Source organism: Gymnogyps californianus, chromosome 15 (genome assembly GCF_018139145.2).
Source record: "Gymnogyps californianus isolate 813 chromosome 15, ASM1813914v2, whole genome shotgun sequence".
NCBI classification, from domain to species: Eukaryota; Metazoa; Chordata; class Aves; order Accipitriformes; family Cathartidae; genus Gymnogyps; species Gymnogyps californianus.
In genome coordinates, this window is record NC_059485.1 from 9,902,251 (window position 1) to 9,924,380 (window position 22,130).

The window sequence follows — 22,130 nt, forward strand, 5'->3', positions numbered from 1 at the left end:
TTTTATTTTTGGAGAAATTTGTAAGCTTACAAATGCAGAATAGTTTCTTTGTTTACTAAGATTTTTCAGTGTATCTGTTGGAGTCTGCCAGCATGGAACTTTCATTTTAAGAACTTCTAGCTTTTTTATCCTGGATAACTGTATGTCTTAAGTACCTAGAATCCTTGAGAAGGAATTCCCCACCACCACCCCCCAGTTTCTAGTGTTGATAATAAAAATGACTTTCAACTTGATAATTTCTGGAAGTTGTTCAGGTTTGGAAACCTCCAAGGATGAGAGGTTCTGCAGACTCCCTTAGCAGCCTGTTTAGTGCTTTACCACTCTCCTGATAAATAATTGTTTTCTCATATCCAGTTCCAAGTTCCCTTGCTGCAACTTATGACTGTTGACTCCTGTCCTTTTGCTCTGCATCTTTAAGATTAGTCTGGCTGTCTTTGTTTGTTGTTTTTTAATCACCCTTCACATTAACTAGTGGAAGATTGCAATTAGATCTCTCCCCTTTGTCTTCTCTCCTTTACTTTATAAAACAAGATAAGGGAGTTGGAAGATAAAAGTTTTTAAAACTAAATAGAAAGCTCTTGGTTTTTCTCTGATAGATGAGATGTTCTCCCTTCCTGCAACACTTTCCTCCTTTTTGGTTTGTAACTGATGTGCTCGGAGTCCTTACTGTTAAAAAGATACTGCACTAGTCTTCGTGTGTCATGGTATCTGCATATTTATGCTAAAATTAATAACAGTGACATAGCTAATCATATTCTTATTTGGTCTCAGATTTAACATTTAAAGCGAAATGAATAAATTTTATATATACTAGGTTTTAAAAAAACTTTTCAGACCAGGAGATAACTGGAGAGAGTTATAATGTAATATTTACAGCCTTATTGCTGAAAAACCTGATTGCCTTGCTGTTTTTTAATTACTCTAAATGACAATTTGTTTCATAGTGTTACCAAAGATGTACCATCTATATGTCAAGTGGGAGAATATAGGTTTGTGTTTAATTCATTTAAGATAATGTCAAATACACTGTAGCAAATACTACATGCCTTTGCAGACAACCAAAAAAGCTGGGATATTTTCTGTGCTAGAGGGAAAGTATGAAATAACTTTAAGAACTCCAATAGTATATGGTAGTATGTCTGGTTTTGATAGTTGATGTTTGTGGTCTGAATGCATGATTATCTGACATCTTCAGTTAAACTAATTTGAATTTTAGCGATACACTTCTGTTTAGTCATAAATATAATTATTGCTGTTAGAAGTAATTTCCTTCATAGGACAGTGTTGGTTTGTTATGACAAAATAATGTTAAGGTAGCATACATACTAGTTTATGTTTAAAAATTGAGTTTAATGTTGTAAATCCAAACATACACAAATTATCTTTACTGTAATTGTAATTAACTAATTACAGCTGAGACTTTGCACAGGATTTTCTGTAATGGTAGGGTAGTCCCATGTGTATAGAAATACACAAACTTCTACCGGTTGTTCACAGCTTCTTTTTATCAAAAGCTTTGCCTTCAAGATGACATTCTTTACATCTACTAAGGTCCAGATTCACCTTGATGTTTGAACTTATTTTTTTTATCCGTCCTGTAGTCTCAGTAGGCTGCCTCTTTTTACAGAGAGCCACCTCTCCTTTTCCCCAGGCTTTCTTTTATACACTGATGCAGGTGGAATTGTGGAAATACCTTTTCTGAAAGAAGTCTTGCATATCTTTTGTTGTTCTGGGTTTAATTTTATTAGTTGATTCTTCCCTGTCTCAGGCAGGGAAGGCACTTTCGAAAGCTGCCTGCACAGCTGCCTCGAAAGTGAGCTCTAATACATTGAGTGAAGTATTGGGCAGGCTCAGGGGACAGTTTCACTTCTCCACAGTACTGCAGAGGAAGAACCTGCCCCTCAAAGTGGTGTGGCAAACTGGAAAAATCTTTGGTTTCAACATTTGGGTATGTAAATTCATGCGGATCCAAGAGTAAAAATAATTGAATTACTCAAAATGACACTTTTATTTCCATTTTATATTGTTACCAAAGATGCACCATGTGTATCTCAAGTGGGAGAATGTAGGATTGAGTTTAATTAATTTAAGGTAATGTCAGTATTAGTGTGTGAAAATATTGACTGTTGTATGTTTAGGGAGAGTTGTTCAATCTGTACATATAAATAATCTGTGGCTTTTTAAAAGTTTTCTTTTTTTTTTTTGGCCATTTTACTGAGCCTGTGTGGTGGATTTATAACAAAAACAGAGTGGAAATTTGATGTGCATAATCAAGGAGCAAGTAAGTGAATGTATCTAGCCATGTGTACTAGCAGTTTGACATGAAGGGCCTTGTAGAATACAGGGTCAAAAGTAATAATAAGAAAACCACAAATGCAACAAAATCAATGTTAAACTTCATTGCAATAGAGGTTTTTTCATATGCTTCAAAAAAAGACTGATTAGATTCTGAATATGTGACCTGGAAACTTACAGGGCGTAACAAAACATTTTTGCATGTGAAAGTGAAAAAGGAAGCTAAAGAAGGTGGTAGAGGGTAGGTCTGCTAATGTACATATGAATTGTGTAACTCATAACATACTACCCTACTAAATATATGTCTGATAGCCTGTTTTAATCTCACATTGTTTTTTCCACAGGTGGCTACAGTGTCAATGGAGGATCTGGGGAAAATACTTATGGTCGGAAGTCGTTGGGGCAAGAGCTGAGAGTTAACAATGTGACCAATCCTGATTTTACCAGTGTTCCGCATGGGAATCGTGCTTTAGCCACAAAAGACATGAGGAAATCACAGGGTAAGGATACCACAGATTTTCAGGAAAAGAGGATCTCTTTTGGCGACCTCTCTTGTGTTCAGAATATGGAAAGAAGTTCACTACGATTAGGCAATCTATATGGATTTTATTTTTTGTGATATATGATTAGATGATGTTGATGGAAACCATCATCTTGTATTTACTGTTCCCTGCATTGAGACTTCCTCCATAGGTTAGGCAGATCTCTTGATTATATGGCTTATGCTATCAATCTTTCAATTTCCTTTAAATAGCTTTTGAACCCTTATTCGGGTTAGCCAAATTTGGCAAAGAGATCAAGGGCTCTAAGAAGGAGAATTTGCTCTTAGATTTGTTGAAAATTGATGCCTGAGTAAAAAGTTGTTAATTAACGAGTCCCTAGTGCGGGAAAACCTGCAAGTGAGCTCAACCGTTATGAGTTCTCACTGGCCTGCAGGTCAACTAGTCATCACATCATACCAGCTGATTAGTCAGTAGATGTGTACTCCTGAACCAGCCACAATTCATGCTCCCTCTTGCTCAGCTGAGGATTAGAGGCCAGGGAGGAACTGGAGGCATCATAAGAATGTGGGCAAGGTCTTGTGAGATACAGCGAGAGGAAATCTGGAGTTGCAAGAGGGTGCAAGAATGCTGGGCACACATTTTTGAGAAAGGCGGCTTCACTTTTCCCACTATTTGGGTTTAAATCGTAGTTTTTTTTAAAAAAAGAAAGTTATTCCAAGGACTTTTGAATGAAAATAGAAACTTTGTTATGACTAAGCGCTGTCATTTATTGCATCACTTATACTAAGTGGTAGTTGAGCCACTGACAAAAACTGTGACTGCTTTATGCCAGGCACATTCTGAACATACGAGGACACGGTGTTTCTCCTCAGGGATTTATATTTCAGAGGAGACAAAAGGTGAAAGAAGGGTGTTCAGTGTGCTTTGCGGGTGGAAGAACTGAGGTGCAAGTGGTGACTTGACTGTTGCAAAAGCCTGATCTTTGGAATGGGTTAAACTCAGACTTTATAATCCCATTCTGGTGTCTTGATACAAAAATTATTCAGTCCTTTTAGTGTCTTAAATTATGTCTACGTAGAGGAAATAGAGAATTGTCTAATAGAGAATTCTGTGTAAATAATACTTCTGGTAGTGGTCCTGTGCATGAATTTACATATAGTTAGTACTGGCAGAAAATTCAAACCGTTCTCCTAGGTACGTGAGCACCTCTTTAATCCTTAAAACATTAGGAACTATGATTTCGGATGACTGAAGTTGCTGCCTATGACTTGTATGCTTCTGTATGTATTCTGTCCTCTAGATGTCAGATTTCAAGAGTTTCTCCTTTTTAACTGGGCTGTCTTTGTGATTGTTGTAGGTTTCAGCAAGTCATTTTGATTTTTCATATCATCTTCAAAATACAGTGGGATTATGTTGCAACAGGATCTTATTTTTTAAATTCTTCTATATTTTCTTGTTTGTTAGTGTATGCATTAAGCAATTTTTAAAATAGTTGTCTTCTGTGAGTTAGCTTGTGGCTGAGACCTTGCTGATTTTTCACAAAGTGGAAGTCATACAAGTGTTCATTAACTAGTGCTTTGATTAGTCTAGCTTCAGTCGTGCTCTTGGTGAGTTTATTCTTTTTTTATTATTATTTTTAGGTTATGATTATGGCTCAACAAACAGCTAACACTGTCTTAGGGAGTAATGCCAATGTTCATCAGATACTAACTGAATAAAAACAAAGCTGCTTTTAGTAGAGAGTTTTGAACAGTACATCTTGTTCTAGCAGCAGTTATATGTGTGTCTCATAGCAGTAACCTTGGTGGTGGTATTTTTATTTATATAGTTCTGGTTTTAGGATTTTTTTTGTATGTAGAACAGCACAACCGTATTTCAAAATCAATTACAGTTTTCCATGAAGAGATTACAGACAAAAAGATAAATGCAGAGAAGACAACACTAAAAAGTTGCAAGTTGTGGATTTAATTAATTCAAGGCTTGTACTTACTGTTGACTTTTCATCTAACACTGAAGAGTCAACCAACATTTTTAGCGACAGGAGGGGGGACTTTTTTAGGGACCTTGCAAAGATCTAGAATATCTTTACAAAATGTTACTTAGTAAAGATAATTTTCAGTGTTTTCCAAACCACTGCATCCTGGCTTGCCCTTCAAGAGCAGTATCTGGTGACCTAGTCCCGCTGTGCTGGTGTAGCTTCCCATGTGCTTGCTGAGTGGCAGAGATCAGTCCAAACTGGGAGTGACAGAAGAGAGGTCATGTGTACTGTGCGTTCCTGGTCCAGGTTGGTGTTGGTAGAGTGCACCTGTAGGAATATTGTAGAATAGACTTTTTTCTTTCTCATGAAGCACATCTGTTGTCTTGGAAGGGACTGTATTATGGGGTGGCCAGTGCATTGAATTATTCAAGGACAGATTCAAATTGCTGTTTTGAGAGGCTTCATATGCAGACAGTCTAATAGTGAAATAAGTGTGTGTAGATTTGGTTCAGTTTAAGCTTTCAAGATACATTCAGTAATGTAGAACACAGTACTTTCCTAGCAGAAGAGTTTTCACGTGGAATTATTCATGAATAGCAGTTGCACTTTTCATTTTGTGTACCGTAGTCTGTGTTAATTTTCATTGTAACCGAGCTTTAAAAGAACTTTCATTCTTGTTTACATATGTTTGGTTTCTGAACTATTCCATTTGAACTTTCAAAGAAAATTTTTTACCCTGGTCTGGTGACCTTCTACTACTGCCCAGGTTTTAAAGAAAATGGTAGGCATGGTACACCTCCGGGCAGGCTGCATTCTTCCTGGCAGTCCTTTTCTTTCTTCTCCAGGGCTGATCAAATTTTTGGGGCGGGTAACTGCGCTAGGTCCATCTTTCTGAAGTTTGACTACGTATTGACCATTGGCAGGCAAGCCTTGGACTACAGCTGCTAGCTCAACTCTGGGCAGAAACACGAGGAGATCTTCAGATGCCAGTGATGATTTAGCAGGGCTTGTAGTTATTAGTCTGGCACCATCACTCTGGAAGACCTCAGATACTGCTTCAGAAGGTGTCTTTGCTGATCATGACTCCTTGTATGTTTCTCACTAGACACGTGGCTTTTCGTCCACTATTGAAGACTGTGGTTTCCAGATAAAGCAAGGGAAAAGAATCTTAATTCTTCCTAAATGGATATGTATGCCTTAGTCTTCTGTAAAATCAGTAACATCTTAAAAGAACTGCTCTTCATGCCTGTCAGATAACATCTCAACATGTCTTGTGTCGTTATGCTAGCTAGGAACAAAACGTAGATTTGATCCTTCAGACTCTTATTGCTATTTTAGTGTTTGCTAAGCCTGCCTAATCCTTCAGAATTTCAGGTGTCTTCAAAATTAATTGCTTAAACTGATGCCTGGCAAGAAACAGATTATCAAAGCCTATTTTGTTTGTACTGTCTTTTAAAATTAAAAAAATAAATACATGAAAATAAGGTTGAGAATATTCTTCATGACTGTAATACAGAAGACATGCTCTCTTGTAGATTGTCATGACCTGTAAGAGCTACTGGCCTGTGGGTGGGTTCATAGGATTCTGTAATACACAAGAACACAAAGGTTTTTGTTTCTTAAATTTCTTTATTACAAGTTACTACAACTTACCACTAGTAAAGCAAGTATATACTTATGATTAATTACTTACATGCACACCTATATATACTATTCAGAGTGTTACCAGTACAGCACTTGCCAGATTTCTCCCAGGAGTGGGGCCAATTGATGACAGACAAAGTCTCACTTCAACGATGATCTGCATCATGGAGCCTGGAATCAATCAGGCGGCCCCAGCGAGGGTCAGGTCTGTCCAGGAGATCTTGCGCAGCAAAGTCTTTGCAGGGGGAGCTCTCAGAAGAGCTCCATTTTGGGTAGAAAGCGAGTTATTTTTATGTTGTTAGAGACATAAGGGGGCATAGGACGCAACCACTTGGAGCCACCAGTAGCTTTTACTAACTACTGTTTTTCATCTGGAACAGCCAATAGATGCTGCTGCTTTCTGTTTTCTCAGACCAATGTTTGCTTTCCCAGTCTGTTTTTCCAGCTGGAGCAGCCAATAGCTGTTGCCGATTCCTGCTTCCCCAGGATGTTTCCCACCATTACAGTCTTATTTTTCACCTTTCCAGACAATAAGTTTTTTGTTGCAGTTTCTTGGTTTTGCACTTATCAAGGGTATCTCGGGCTGTCTCAGGTTCTTAGGTACCCAGCTGCCCTTCAAGGATGCTCCAGGTTCCCAGGCTGGTTCCCAGGCTGGCAGACATCATCTTCTGTCAGTATTTTTCCATTATAACCTTCCCATTATAACCAGGTTGCCTTTATGGCTGCTCCCATCAGATGCCTGATGTGTAACATACCAGAGAAAAAAGCTGTCTGTAGTTGTCTTGGGTGTTCTCATAACAGTCATGGTGACTAAGAAAACTTCATCATGTTCCATGAATCCTCTAATTTTAATCACCATGAAACATCTAATGTTAAACTTTTCAAAAGAAACTTTGGTTCCTTTTTGCAAGTGAGGGAAATGAATTATTCATATGAATTCATTGTAATTGGTACCTAAATCGGGTAAGCTGAGTTGTGACCTTCACTGGTATCTATAGTGCTATTGGTCAACTTAAACGAAATGTTTTCTTAGGAAGATGCTAATTCTCCTGTATTATGATCCACTTAAATCAATAGCCACTGCACCTCTGCACGCTGTATACTTTTGTTCCTCAATCGAGGCAGAGTAGATCTATTTTCCTCTTCAAAGCAGAACCCTGCTAGCTATCAGAGGACTACTCATGATCTTTCTTCTTGTGCCAAAATGATAGAGAAAATCTTGTTTCTTGGTAGTTGCTTGAGCTTAAATCTGGTTCTTTGCTTCAAGAAGCAGCTTGTTTTTTGCACAGGTTTCCTTTAAATATTATTTGTTAAATTATTTTTGTTTATATATTCAGTCAGAAGTCTGACTTAACCTTGCCACACCCCTTTTTTTAGTTCCATTTATGTAGAAGGGAACTAAATCCAGGTTTTTGTGTAGAAGTAAACCAGTTCTGCTTAGTTCTGAATGAGTTCTACCCAGGTACTGGGCTGTCCACTGGAAGAAATGAAATATTTTGGTAGCTAAATTAGACTTTACATTTAGTTTTCCTGATATTAGCTTTAAAAAAAAAAAAAATCCTGTTGTTTTACTTTTTTCTCAAATTACTATTATGACTTATTGAGTCCACAAATACACATTTCAGACAATACAGATATTATTGATCAAATGCTACAGAGAAAAGAAATAATTGCCTTTTCTTTTTCAGAGCGATCGTTGTCTTATTCTGACGAGTCTCGACTGTCAAATCTTCTTCGGAGGATTACTCGGGAAGACGACAGAGACCGAAGACTGGCTACTGTAAAGCAATTGAAAGAATTCATTCAGCAACCAGAAAACAAACTGGTTAGTAATTTTTACTTATCCATAGCACTGGACTATTTCTCATTTTATAAAACTGTCTTTTTAAAAGATCTGAGTATTAGGATATGTTTGCGAGGAATATCTTTTATACAAGGAATTTCCTTCCACAACAAAGGAAGGTGTATTCCTGGATTGCCTGTCCTTTTTCCGGCATTAGGAAATTTTTTATTGCTTGATTACTTATGATGTATTGCCTTACAGCAAACTACTGAGTGCATGAGCTGTAGGAATAAATATGGCATGCATGTGGGGTTTTTTTGACTGGTCTTAGCAATGTCCTCTGGATCCTTCAGCAAGGAAACAGAGGAAAAAAAGTAAAACGTGTTGTTGTCTTGTTCAAGAACTGTTTCTGTATTTTAAATTAAAAATACACAGATATTTATACAGTCTTGTGAACAGCTCATCCTAGAGTTACTCAGTGTTCTAGCTAAACACCTTTGTATGTGGATTCCCTTTTACGGGAAGAGAACAGAATAAGTCTTTGTTTTCATTACATCTTTGAGTTTTTTAGTGGGTTGTTGAACGCTCTAATATCCTCAAGTGTTTCTTAAGGATTGAGGGGGGAAGTATCCCACTGTGGGTATATGTTTTTAATATTACTTATTTTGAAGTGAAGTATTAAGAGTATTTTGTCTGACACATCTCCCCCACTGTTTTGGAGAGCTTAGGAGTTCTCCAAGTATTGAAAAAGCAGGAAGTGATGATTTAATACCCTGCCACTCATTTACAGGGAGTGCTGTGATATTTCAGTTGTGGGTTATGTGTCTATCCATATTTATAAGAAGTTGGTTCGTTCTCTCATGTATTAATTAACCAGTGGTAATTGTGCTCTTTTCCAAAAGGCATGACACTTAAACATTGGGACTTTTCTGTTCTGTGCACCTAGGTATAAGCAGACCATGTGCAAGCCTAGCTAATACTTCAGCTTTCCTCTGAAACAAAATCCTTGTTAATACAAGGATTTGGGGAGTAAGTGCTTTCCACAATTATTCTGTGGTGTTTTTTTTTTTTTTAATTACTTCCATTATTCTCAATGCATTTTTTCCCCAGTTTTTTTTTTTGTAACTGCATTTTATTTAGGTTTATTGGTATTTCAGAACATACTGGAATTGCCATTCTAATATCTAACTCAGTGGTGACAAACTTTGTGCTTGTTAGTGGTCAGAATGTTAAAAGTTTATCACTGCGAAACTTTTCTTTAATCTCCCAGCTTGCTGGGAGATCGAGATCAGATGTCAAGTGATATCCACGATGTCAAGCCTAAAACTTTATAATGGACAGTGTTTAACCTAGCAGTAGCTCCTGCAGTTCTTGACACTAAGTGTAGTTTAACAGAGTTCTTTTCATTCTCAGGGTTGAAATGTAAGTGTGTTCAATAAAGTAAAGTAGTAACAGTCACTAGGCAGTGGCATTGTCATGTAATGGCATCATGCTCCAGCTTCTAAATTGTATAGATGCCTTCTCCTGTCTCTTCTGTAGCCTCTTTTGCAGATACCAGGCACATTTTAAAAATGTCTTTGAGTTCTGAGGGGCCAAGCATGTAGGCTTCTTCCCCCACCCTGCCCCCCCGAGAGTAACGTTGCTCAAAGCTTAACAACAAAAACTAGATAACATCCACTGTGTTAAAGATTAATATTTTTCTGAAGAGAACAAACCTTTTTATTAATTCATCAAGAAAACTTCTTGTTAATATCTTATACGGTTGCAGCTAATGTGTTATTTTGCAACTCAGCTCACTAATGTGTGGTTTTTTTAGTGCATATTAGGAAAACAAGTATTTCTGGTTATGTTTACTGAGAAGCACTGGTTCATCAATAATGTTTCATCCCCAAAATAGTACTCTGTTTCTCTGAAAGTCAGGATTGCCTAAGGAGAAATTTTAATGCTTCAGATTGTATTACTTGATCAATTAAATATTCTGCTTATCCAATTGATTATTAGTATAGGAGACTAGGTCTTCAGTAGACGCTACTGATGAGCTGTATGGTGAGTCTTATATTTGTGATGTAATGTTATCAGCAAGAACTAAACTTAGAACAAACCTTGATAGCAGGCTGCCAGTGTATTTTTGTGGCTACTGTAAATAAATATGAAATATAACATGTAGGATAATATTGCAGTATTGCTTAATATAGTTCATGCTAGTCTGCAGTGGCTGTGGAAAGCATAATAGCATTCTATTAGCAAACAGAATTGGTAGTGGTGTTTTTAATGTGGGTGTAAACAGGACCTAGTTTGCAGAAGTTATCATGCCATTATTATGCTTGTGCCTTTTATGTATCTTATAGGTACTAGTTAAACAACTGGATAATATCCTGACTGCCATACATGATGTACTCAATGAAAGGTAAGCTGGGAAAATTAAGCAGTTTGAAGGCTTTAAAAAGGAAAAATAATGACAGCATTAGGTTTGGATTTCAGTATAGAAATGGAATGGAGGGGGGAAAGGTTGAAAAATTCATTCACTAATTTTGCATGGGTGTGACATTGCAGTAACAGGACAGAACTTGGGGAGAGTTAAGACTCTTAGGCATATCAACAATACTGTTAGACCGTCTAGACTACACTTCACATGGAGAGCATTTGAATGCACAAGTGTGGCTTTTATGTTGTAGGTAATATGAAGTCTGTCTCAGCTATGTTTAACCACCTGGGTGTGGTAGTGCACTGCTGTGGTTGTCTAGTTTGCAAATTGAACTTAAGTTTTTTACAACCTGATCTAATTCATTCACATCCAACTAAGAGCGTATGTAGAGGGAGGTCAGGTGTGTGTGGGCTTTTTCGTGTTTAGTTCAGTGTTATTACCCAAAGTCAGCTGTACGTTAAGAATTTTCTTCCTTGGATAGTGTGTTGCAAGCGGAACGGCCTATTTATTGCATACTTTTATTCAAGTTGATTTATTCCACAGAAATAATATTTCATAGCTTTTTTCAGACTATTAATTTTTATTTTAGCTTCATCACTGCTGCCATTAAGTAGGAGAGAAGCAGCTTCATTCATGCATGTATTTTTCTGCTTTAGAAAATGTTTTAATTTGTTCATGGTTTCTTCTGTTCTGCTCTCGTGTCTGGAGATTCCACATTTCTTTTTTTGTCTCCCCAAAAATACAGTAGCAAATTGCTTCAAGAACTGAGACAGGAAGGAGCTTGCTGTCTTGGCCTTCTTTGTGCTTCTCTGAGCTATGAGGCTGAGAAGATCTTTAAATGGATTTTTAGCAAATTCAGCTCATCCACAAAAGATGAAGTTAAACTTCTTTATTTGTGTGCAACCTACAAAGCACTAGAGACTGTAGGAGAAAAGAAAGCCTTTTCATCTTTAATGCAGGTAAGACTACAAGTTAAAACAGGATTATTAATGATTTTTCCAGTGCAATGCTTGAATCAACTTTTTAAACTGGAATGAACAACGAGTACTGCTATATTGACATAATAAATAAATAAATTACAACTGGGAGGGAACTTTCTGACTGAATGGGATTCTTTGATTCTGATTACATTAGAAAGGAATGTCAAGTCTTTGTAGGATGATATATATTTTGATGCGACTTTTTAGTATATATTGCAAGTCCAAGAGGAAGAATCTTGTTGAGACCAAAAAGAGAACTCAAGTGGAATGGTACACAAAACCCAACCTGTTGATTGCTTTGTGCTACCTCCTATTTACAATTTCTAACTTAAATTGTAATTACATCTGAGAGGGAGCAGGATGTGTGCAGGCAAATCTGGTCCCCTGGTTCAAGTTTTAGGGTCTGTCATTTTGGGTGTAGAACAACTATGTCCAGGTCCGTGCTCAAATTTAATATTTACAGAGCCAAAAAGCTTCAGCAGGGGAAACGGGAACTTAGAACAACTAGTTGTTCTGTGGCTGAAGAATTAAAGAAAACAGTGTCCCCAAGCCTTGAACCTGGGTCTGCCATATTTCAAGCAAATACCCACTTGAAATGATTATTTTCATGCAGTATATGTGATGCTTTTCACGTTTTTCCTTCCTTCGGAAAGAGTATTGAGATGTTTCTGTTGTGTGAATCAAAGTAGTTTGCTAAAAAGTGTTCAACACTGAATAAATCTGTGTGTGTCTAATATCGTAACTTTTTCACCTGTTGTTTTAATGAAGTGAAATGTCTAGTGGCTTTGTTTTACTTTTTAGCTTGTGATGACCAGCCTGCAGTCCATTCTAGAAAATGTGGATACACCAGAGTTACTGTGCAAATGTGTCAAGTGCATCCTTTTGGTGGCCAGGTGCTACCCGCACATTTTCAGCACCAATTTTAGGGTAAGCTTACTTTGTCCTCTGTATTTTCTTTCTCACATAGAAATGTTGGTGCAGCAAATTGGGTAGTTAACCTTTTTTCAAAATTGCTTTCCAGGACACAGTGGACATACTGGTTGGGTGGCATATAGATCACACTCAGAAACCTTCATTGACGCAACAGGTGTCTGGTAGGTTTGGCCAGTCAGTCACTACTGTAGTCCCCTCTGGCTTGCAGATGATGCGGGTTTACTTACACAGAACTGGTCCTACTGACATGGAAGTTGACATAAAACCAAAATGAGTTTCTGGCTACAGAACAAGAGACTTTGTTACTAATTTTTCAGTAAATTTGCATGTGCCATTTTATGCTATATCTGGAAAAATGGGATGCTTTATTCAGGCTACATTTAAACGTCAATTGTTTTGTGGAACTTTTTAAGAATTTTTAGTAAGTTTATAGATCTTAATATATTCCCTGTGAAAGAATATATTTTCTCTTATGTAATTCTAGAAAATCTTTGTGGTAAAGATACTGTACTGGCATTTAAGAAATTGGGAAACTTCTTCCTATAGCTATAGCAGTTGTCTTAGAGTTATTCACAGCAAGTCTGTTATGTTTCCTGTGTCATAGCCCTAGATTCTATCCTTAATGCTTAACTGCTGTGGGGCAGGACTGAACCTTAAAATGAATTTGTCAATGGGAAAAAAGAGGGAAATACAATTTATATTTATTTTAAAAACAGCTTATGTTAAAATTTGCATGCAGATGACCTTCTCTTACCCTAGCAACTCTTACCTCGGCAATATGCAACTAAAATTTAATTTTCGTATGTTACCTTGTTCCCCTGTTTTAATTGCCCTGGTATTTTTCTACAGGATGGCTGCAGAGCTTAGAGCCCTTTTGGGTGGCTGATCTTACTTTTTCTACCACGCTCTTGGGTCAGTTTTTAGAAGATATGGAAGCTTATGCTGAGGTAAACAAGGCTTTATGGTATATACCAGAGTTAACTGTTGTGGATTTATTAAGAAATCCACAGCTGTGATTCTTATGGATGTATTACATTTGTAGAAAATAAAATTATATGGATTTCCTGGGGAAAAGAGGGTCAAATTACCGAGTATATTTAAGGCATGCACAATGACAATTCTACACGAATCCTCATGAAGTACTTAAATAGTACCATAGCCAGGCTTTCAGCCATTGTTGATTGAGAATATCATGTTATAATAAAAATAAAAACAATTAACCAAACAGGAATGCCTTCATTTTTAAAAAGCTGCAGTGAAGACAGTTCACAGTCTTTCCTTGGTATTTTCTCCAATTGTCCAACTTCAGAGTTAAGTAGTGACTGTTGGGGGGAGAGGGATTCTTAATACTTCTGTAGATTAATGGTAAATCTGTCTTTATTTTAAAAAAGTAACGGATTATATTGTGCAGGAAATAATGCAGCAGGAACTGATAGAAAACTAAAGTATATTCATTTAACATACTTTGTTTTGACTTTGTAACCTTTGCTTAGTTAACAGGATGTAGAGTTTATCTGACGCTGTCATTAAAGGAAGAGTTTTGTTTTTGGGGGGGGAGTGTTGCCTTTTTCTTAAGGTATATGTGCTCATGTATATATGCTTATAACTAGATTATGCTATATTATATATGTTAACATGCAGATCCTATAGGTGAAATTGTACCTCCAGCATAATCTGTTTCAGTCAAAGCAGAATAAATAATTTGATTTTATTAGTGTACTTGTATGTACACCAAGGCTTCTGATGGTACAGCTCTAAGAGTTAGGATTCACAGACCTCTCTGGCAGTGTCAAGCCCACAGAAACCTGCGCTGCTGTGACTGTAGGCACATGGTTGAAAGTGATCAGTCAGCGCAGTAAGTCGCTGCTTATCAGCTTGTCTGCTGAACTGGACAACGTGTGTATTCTTAGTCACGGAAGAGTTTTAAGATAACATGCATTAACTTAAATCATGGAGGAGGTGGTTCCAGCTAGTTTGTTTTTATCTCACAGTGGGGTAGACCAAGGCTATATCTATACTAATGAGATCAGCACTTCTGGGAATGTTCCCAGGCACTGATGCCAGCTGGCATGGAGTAGCCTGCTAGTAAACTCATGGTCTCCAGATCAAGGTAGCTGCATGTAAACAGTGTAATGGGAATGGCCACTCGAACATCCTGACTGCAATTTGTGGATGGGAATTGTTTGGGAGAGTGGTAAAAGTGTGCAGACAACTGTTGTAACAGTGCAGCAATACGGATGATCATGTTCCAGGGGCCAGGAACATCATAAGCCTCTGTTTTAATTCACAAGATATGGTCTGAGTACTCTGTTCCAGTGGCTAAACTAATGAGCAGCATCTCATTACTGCTCTGTGACTTGCTCATCATCATGTGCCTGTATCCCATCTTCGTATGTATGTGAAGTTGGAAAATAGATAGATGAAGTATTTTCATTCTCATGTTTTGATCTTTTATGCGTGTATTACAACTGTTAATGATGTGTACTGATATAGAAAACTTCTGTGCTGTAGGACCTCAGCCATGTGGCTTCTGGGGAATCAGTAGATGAAGATATTCCTCCTCCTTCAGTATCACTGCCTAAACTGGCTGCACTTCTTCGAGTTTTCAGTACTGTGGTGAGGAGTATTGGGGAGCGCTTCAGCCCGATTAGAGGACCACCAATTACAGAAGCATATGTAACTGATGTAAGAATTCAAGTTTTTCTTTTTTTTCTTTGTTGCTGATGTGATTTATCACCATATAATGATGCTATTCACTGAGTTTATTTAGGTTTTGTGAATTTTACATGAATATGTATATGCTCAGCTTTGAGCAAATGTATTTTCTTGAAGAAATATGCTACAAGAATTTTATTAAATATTAAGGTATAGATTGTGATGGTGGCACATGGGAGTCATATATAGTAGAAACTAACTTTTTTAGGCATTTTAACTTCATGCAGTTAGGTTTATGCTTGTGTTATCTGTCTTTGTAACCATAATGTTACCATTTATTCAGATTGCTATGATGCTATAAAAATTGAATTCAGATTATGAGTTCGATTTTTATAAAATGTAGGGGTTTTCCATGCTGAAATTGTATCTAGCAAAGTCCTCTTGTTCTATAGTATAGTATAGAATGGTGTAAACTCAGAATAAATATTATATAATATGCTAAGTAGCTGCTATACTTCTGTCACAGGAACTGTAGAGGGTGTGAATGGTTTTGGTTTTTTTTTTTTTTTTTTTAAAAATACCTGCAGTCAAAATCTTGTTGTTGCTGCATGAGCTGCACAACTGGAATTTATGCCCTTGCAGGGTTCTGTGAGACACAAAACTTCTCAGATAAATTAGTGTATGGATTTCCCAACTAAAGCCAAGACAGTTACATAACTTGTGTCTTAATCTGCAGAGGATTCTTGTGATCTTGTGACAAAAGCTCAAGAAAAGAAAACTAGTCTGTCTTTTACAAGAAGAGTTCTGTTGACATCAGTTGGAACTGAATAGAATTCTGAATAATGAATTTAGGTTTTCTAGGTCTTTGCAGGTCTTTAACTGAGTAGGAAACCAGGCAGTTGAAGGTTTGTTTTTTCTTATACTTCTGAAGTGTAATGCCATGATGTGCATTATTCAGAAAATTCTATTGACAGAATTTACCAAGCTGCAGAGTAGGTGATGGGACAGGATATCAAATGGATGTGAATATAATTAAATAGCATGCAGTCCTTGTCTCTTTTTAATGGAGTTTAATTTAGGTGTGTGTTTAATTTTCCAGGTTCTGTACAGAGTAATGAGATGTGTGACTGCAGCAAACCAAGTATTCTTTTCTGAAGCCGTACTTACAGCTGCCAATGAGTGTGTTGGTGTTTTACTTGGCAGCCTAGATCCAAGTATGACCATACACTGTGACATGGTCATCACATATGGATTAGATCAAATGGAAAATTGTCAGACTTGTGGCACTGATTATATCATTTCAGTCCTGAATCTGTTGACACTGGTTTGTACATATTTTTATTATTGCGGTTTTCGCATTGGAAAATATTTTCTAGGCAACCTTGCTTTTTTTGGTGTGTGTATTAGATAAATATTTAAAACTCTTCTCTTCCTGATCGAAAGCAAGAAATTCCTATTCTAAATACTTGTATTCTTTTCTGTAAAGCTTATGCTGCTAGCTTGTTTATGCATTTGGCTTGTTGATAAGGTGGCATTTAGTTTTAGCCTGAGTGTTCGTGTTTTGGGGTTTTTTGTTTGTTTTTTTCCTCCCTGTCTGGCTTGACTGTTGGACAGTGCCATTCCCTGGCCTCTGCAGTTGGTAACACCATCTGATAAATTTCAGAATCTTAGTGCTTAATATGTTCTACTTATCTACTTATGCCATGACCTAGGAAATCAGACTTCTTCAAAACATAGCTCTTAATGTGTAGGCCACAAACTCTTAAACCCACATCAATCTAAATTAATCATGCAACTTTCTCTCTCAGCTATGCTGTTAAAGCCAGAAAATAACTAGTTCTCTGAATGTGAATTTGGGAAAGCGAACACAAAATACTTGCATTGCTGGGAAGCTGTTTTTTTCTAGATATAGAGTATACAAGCTAGAAAAACAGTATTTTAATTAATCTTTAGTAATCTATTTTAATAAAATTGAATTCAGGTAGTAAAAGATATTTATCATTTTGGTTTTTATCCCCAGATTGTTGAACAAATAAATACAAAACTACCATCGTCATTTGTAGAGAAATTATTTATACCAGAGTCTAAACTACTTGTTCTTCGTTATCATAAGGAGAAAGAGGTAAGAGTAAGCGACTTCTACAGGTGTATTACAACAGCCTTCATGCATTTCCTAGAATATATTTATTAAGCTGTAAAACTTTGTTCATCTTCATAGATTTTTTTTTTTAATCTAACTATGTATCTATGAAACTTCTGAAAAGGCAGATGTAGCTAGTTCTTGGTTTTGGCATTTAGATTTGATAAGGAATTGGTAAGTTGGCCATCATACCAGATAGAGAAGTCCTTAGTTGATGTGGCTTTCATACTCAGTGTGTTATGTGGATGATCCAGAAAGTAATTAATAGATTCTGTAAGTAAGTAGTACTTAATTACAGAAAACTGAAGATAGGTATGTGTATCAGACTAGGCTATTCATAGATAAAGAAGCATAATTTCAAATTCTATGTTGATGAATAATATATCTTCTGATTTCATGCTAATCAATTATTATTGTAATTATTTGATATTCTCAAGGTTGTTGCAGCAGCCCATGCTGTATACCAAGCTGTATTGAGCCTGAAGAACATTCCTGTTTTGGAGACTGCTTACAGGTTGATTCTAGGAGAAATGACCTGTGCTCTAAATAGTCTTCTCTATAGTTTACATCTTCCTGAGGCCTGTTCTGAAATCCAGCATGAGTCTTTCAAGAAGCATATATTCAATGTGGATAATGCAAAGTTTGTTGTTATATTTGACCTCAGTGCTCTAAGTACTATTGGAAATGCTAAAAACTCATTAATTGGGGTGAGTAAAAACTCTCTGCAGATGAAGTTTGTGCAATAAGTGTAAAAACACTTTTTTACTTAAAATATACCATAACGTATTTCACCAGTAGTGCACATATGTATAATTAAAATGATCATACTTGTCTCCTAACTTATGTTATAGAAAAACTTCCAGTATTAAAACTTAGGTGAAACAGAATGGGTGGATTGTATCTCTAGTTGGTGTGTAATGAAAAGCAGTTTCTAGAGAAGAGCATCTTATCAGGGTTATTCACGGATCGATTCTAAGATCATCATAGTCATTCTTTTTGAAAATCAAGACAGATAAAAGCAGCTTTAGTGTGTCCTCTGGTGGTATATCAGCCATGTGAAAACACTTGTTCTAGATCTTTCCAAATAAAAATATAAACTGCTTTTAACAAGTTGCTTAAAAAGGGGAAAGAAAATTGTTATAATTAAGGTAAGAAAATTAATAGAGTTTTTTCCCTTGGGAAGAAGCAAAACACAATAATTAATGCTATGGAAACTACACTTCAAAATAGATCTTATTTATTGTGTTTCTTTGCTTATGTTGCAATTGTTTTATAGATGTGGGCCCTTTCACCGACTGTGTTTGCACTACTGAGTAAAAATCTGATGATTGTTCATGGTGACATAGCAGTTCATTTTCCTGCTGTCCAGTATGCAGTACTCTATACATTATATTCACACTGTTCCAGGTATGAAGATTAATAATTCATCAGTATTTTAAGAGCACTAGGATGGACTGATCTGAATGGAATATATTGTTGGAGGGATGAATTTAGATAGGCTATTACAATTAAGCTTTTGCCCAAACTTCCCTAATCAGTTTTTACTTTCATTAATTGCAGGGAGTGTGTATCTCAGCCAAGAAAGCATATCCTGGCTTAAAATTTGGCATTTTATTCAAAGGCAGATTAGAAGTCTTGTGTTTGAATAGAGATAACTGAGGGAGAACTCTACCGAAAGTAAATAAGGAAAGATTATTTACTATTTTGCTTACTGTGAGATCTAGGAGAGGTAATGAAATGTAAACAACAGATTTAAACACATTTTGGACCTTATTACTACAAAATGTTGTCAAAGTAAGGGAATATACTAGTTTAACTGTTACTCTGTACATTTCTTGGTTTTGGTGATTTTTTTTTCTCTAAGCATTTGATACCAGCCATGGTTGAAACCAGATTACTGGGCTGCATTGACTGATGTAAAATTGTAGCTTTGTTCTTTTAGGGCAGGGATGAAAATACTTGGGTTTTGACATAATGTGGTTACTGTGTGGGCCTACATTAACTTTTGCTGCTGGGTTTTTTGGTTGTTTTTTTGTTTGTTTGGGGGGGTGGTTGTTGTTTTTCCCCCTTCCTGTATACTTTAAGGAAGTATCCCTAATCTTGGGGTGGTTTTATATTTTATGTTTTTCCTTGCCTTTTCAGGCATGACCATTTCATATCCAGTAGCCTCAGTTCTTCCTCTCCCTCTCTGTTTGACGGAGCAGTTATAAGTACTGTCACCACAGCAACAAAAAAACATTTCTCAATCATACTAAACCTTTTGGGGCTACTGCTTAAGAAGGATAACCTTACTCAAGATACCAGGTAACTAACATTTTCTTATTAATCAGGAGGCTTTTTTTGTTTCCAGTAGAATGCCTTAATTCAGAAACCAGGATAATTTTCATCTGTAAAACTTGGGGTAAATTTAACCAGCCAACTATTTGGGTTTTTTTAAACATTAATAATGAAACACCTGTTGAAAAAATAGCTGCTCATTTTTATGCATGAAAACTAGAAAAACCGAAACCATCATAAGATCTATAAAGTAAAAGCAGAGCTATCGAACTTTACTGAAAAAAAGTTTTTGCTCACTGAAAGTACCCTTTTACAATAGTTACAATCCTGTATTACCAAAATGCTGTGAAAGCTAGGGACATTTTTAATGTTACGAAACCTTTTGTTTAAAAAATCAGTTATGGTATAATACTCATCTGTAATGTGAAGTAGTTCAAGTTATATTGAAAGATATCTTTCTGTAACTGTATAGAGTGACTAATACTTTTGTTTTTTGAAGGAAACTACTTATGACATGGGCTTTGGAAGTGGCTGTTCTGATGAAAAAATCGGAAACATATGCACCGTTATTTTCTCTCCCATCTTTTCATAAGTTTTGTAAAGGACTTCTAGCAAACAGTAAGATACCACGTATTTTTATTTATTAATTGTCTTTACGTGGCATAATTAAGTATATAAGTGACCTTGTCGCATACCACTGATAGCTGTAAGTGTACTTGTTGTTTCATTTACTTTTAGGGATGCTTCCGGTTTGTATTGCGCAAAAACTTATACTTGCCTAATTTTTCTCAAACGGATCCCTGCCTATTTCTTATGCAAACAATTGATTTTTCTTAAAATAATAATTTGTGATTGTGAAATTGATCTACCAAAAATGTCAGTGATGTGCCAAGTCTTATTTGTAACATTGCATTTTATTTTATCAAAAGCAGTGGAACCATTCCATAATGTGATGTATTGTTTTGGATTTCAAAACCTGGCAATAGAAATATGGGAACAAGTGCTTTTAGTAGCATAATACTAGCAAGAGCAGTAACTTTCCAAGGCCAGGAGTTACTAACTTTACCTTAGTTTTTTCTTATGGAAATATATTGTGTATAATGCCAATGTACGGAGACCATAGAAGGATTAATCTGTTAGCTGTCAGAAAAGACCCATAAGTAACATGTAGCAGAAGTGTCTTTTGTTAGTAAGCATTTACTTGTTATAATAAAACCAGTCAACGAAATCAAAAGGAAAGTACTGCTTGAAGCCTGTGTCTCCTTCTACCAGCTATGCTGTAAAAATGTCTTTAGATGTTCTACCACAACCAGAGTAATGCATAAGTTACCTAATTCTAGCAAGAATAACTTTTTTTTTTCTTTCAACTCCTTAATTCAGCCCTTCTGGAAGACGTGAACATTTGTCTTCAAGCATGTAGTAGCCTCCATGCCCTGTCTTCCTCCCTCCCAGATGACCTTTTACAAAGGTACTTGCACAGAATTCTGTATATTATTTGAATTATGCTGTTAATGGAAATGTTATCACCTTTTTTCTTTTTGGTGATGCAGGTGTGTTGATGTGTGTCGTGTTCAACTAGTACATAGTGGTGCTCGTGTAAGACAAACTTTTGGAAAACTTCTGAAGTCAATTCCTTTAGATGTTGTGTTGAGGTAAGTTGTTCAGATTAACTTCAATATAGAGAATGATTTAGTTTCATTCTTCAGTGACATTTATCTGAAAAATAATGCCAGTCAAATGTCATCATACTGTCTTAATTTACAATCAAAAAGCATGAAGTGTCTTGCTATCACTTCTACTTTGTTACAGGTTTGAGAACAGTAGGTAGTACATAAAGTAATTAACAAATTTGATAAACTATGCAGCACTTCTTGCAGCAAATATGAATACTTGTAAGGTCCATGTTATCCAGAGCTTCAGCAATATATTGTCCTGCAATTTGTCTCAAAGACCTGAACTCTTAAAGCACTTTGTCTTAATACCAAAGAGTATACTTATTTCCAGTCATTGCATATATGTCTGTGTGTGTGTGTAACTTTTTTGCACAACTTTTTTTTTATTTATTCAAGTACATTATAGCACGGGTTGTTTTTTCCCCTCCTCTTCCTGCAGTAACCGTACCCACACAGAAATACAAGAAATTTCTTTGGCTATAAGAAGTCATATGAGCAAAGCTCCGAGTAATACATTCCACCCACAGGATTTCTCTGATGTCATTAGTTTTATTTTGTATGGAAACTCTCACCGAACTGGGTAAGAACTTCTTTTATAACTGAAATCCATGGACGTTGAATTTATAGTAAACAATTCCAAGCTATATTTAGTTTAAAATTTGTAATTGACTTTACAAATCACATTGCTTTACCTTCAATCTCTTTTTTTTTTTTTACACTTCTCTAAGTATTTATAAATATCTTCAAATACACACGTCTTTGCGTATTTGTCTATGTACCTTGCTGCTTGGAAATAATCCTATGAGAGATTTGTTTGAGAGCAATAGGGAGCTGAAGTGTGTGC

The 22,130-nt window shown here is 36.3% G+C and overlaps 1 protein-coding gene across 1 annotated transcript in view; it reads left to right on the forward strand.

Annotated features, from left to right (window-relative positions):
* SMG1 (SMG1 nonsense mediated mRNA decay associated PI3K related kinase) overlaps nt 1–22,130 on the forward strand; it is a 68,278-nt gene that overhangs the window by 11,079 nt on the left and 35,069 nt on the right. Inside the window, exons 3-19 of the mRNA XM_050906307.1 lie at nt 2,640–2,795; nt 8,109–8,245; nt 10,552–10,610; nt 11,374–11,587; nt 12,410–12,535; nt 12,630–12,702; nt 13,391–13,488; nt 15,053–15,226; nt 16,296–16,520; nt 17,217–17,318; nt 17,774–18,043; nt 18,613–18,743; nt 19,479–19,640; nt 20,113–20,231; nt 20,994–21,081; nt 21,164–21,265; nt 21,726–21,866. Of these exons, the coding sequence (XP_050762264.1) occupies nt 2,640–2,795; nt 8,109–8,245; nt 10,552–10,610; nt 11,374–11,587; nt 12,410–12,535; nt 12,630–12,702; nt 13,391–13,488; nt 15,053–15,226; nt 16,296–16,520; nt 17,217–17,318; nt 17,774–18,043; nt 18,613–18,743; nt 19,479–19,640; nt 20,113–20,231; nt 20,994–21,081; nt 21,164–21,265; nt 21,726–21,866 (2,377 nt within the window). The remainder of the gene's footprint in view (nt 1–2,639; nt 2,796–8,108; nt 8,246–10,551; nt 10,611–11,373; nt 11,588–12,409; nt 12,536–12,629; nt 12,703–13,390; nt 13,489–15,052; nt 15,227–16,295; nt 16,521–17,216; nt 17,319–17,773; nt 18,044–18,612; nt 18,744–19,478; nt 19,641–20,112; nt 20,232–20,993; nt 21,082–21,163; nt 21,266–21,725; nt 21,867–22,130) is intronic.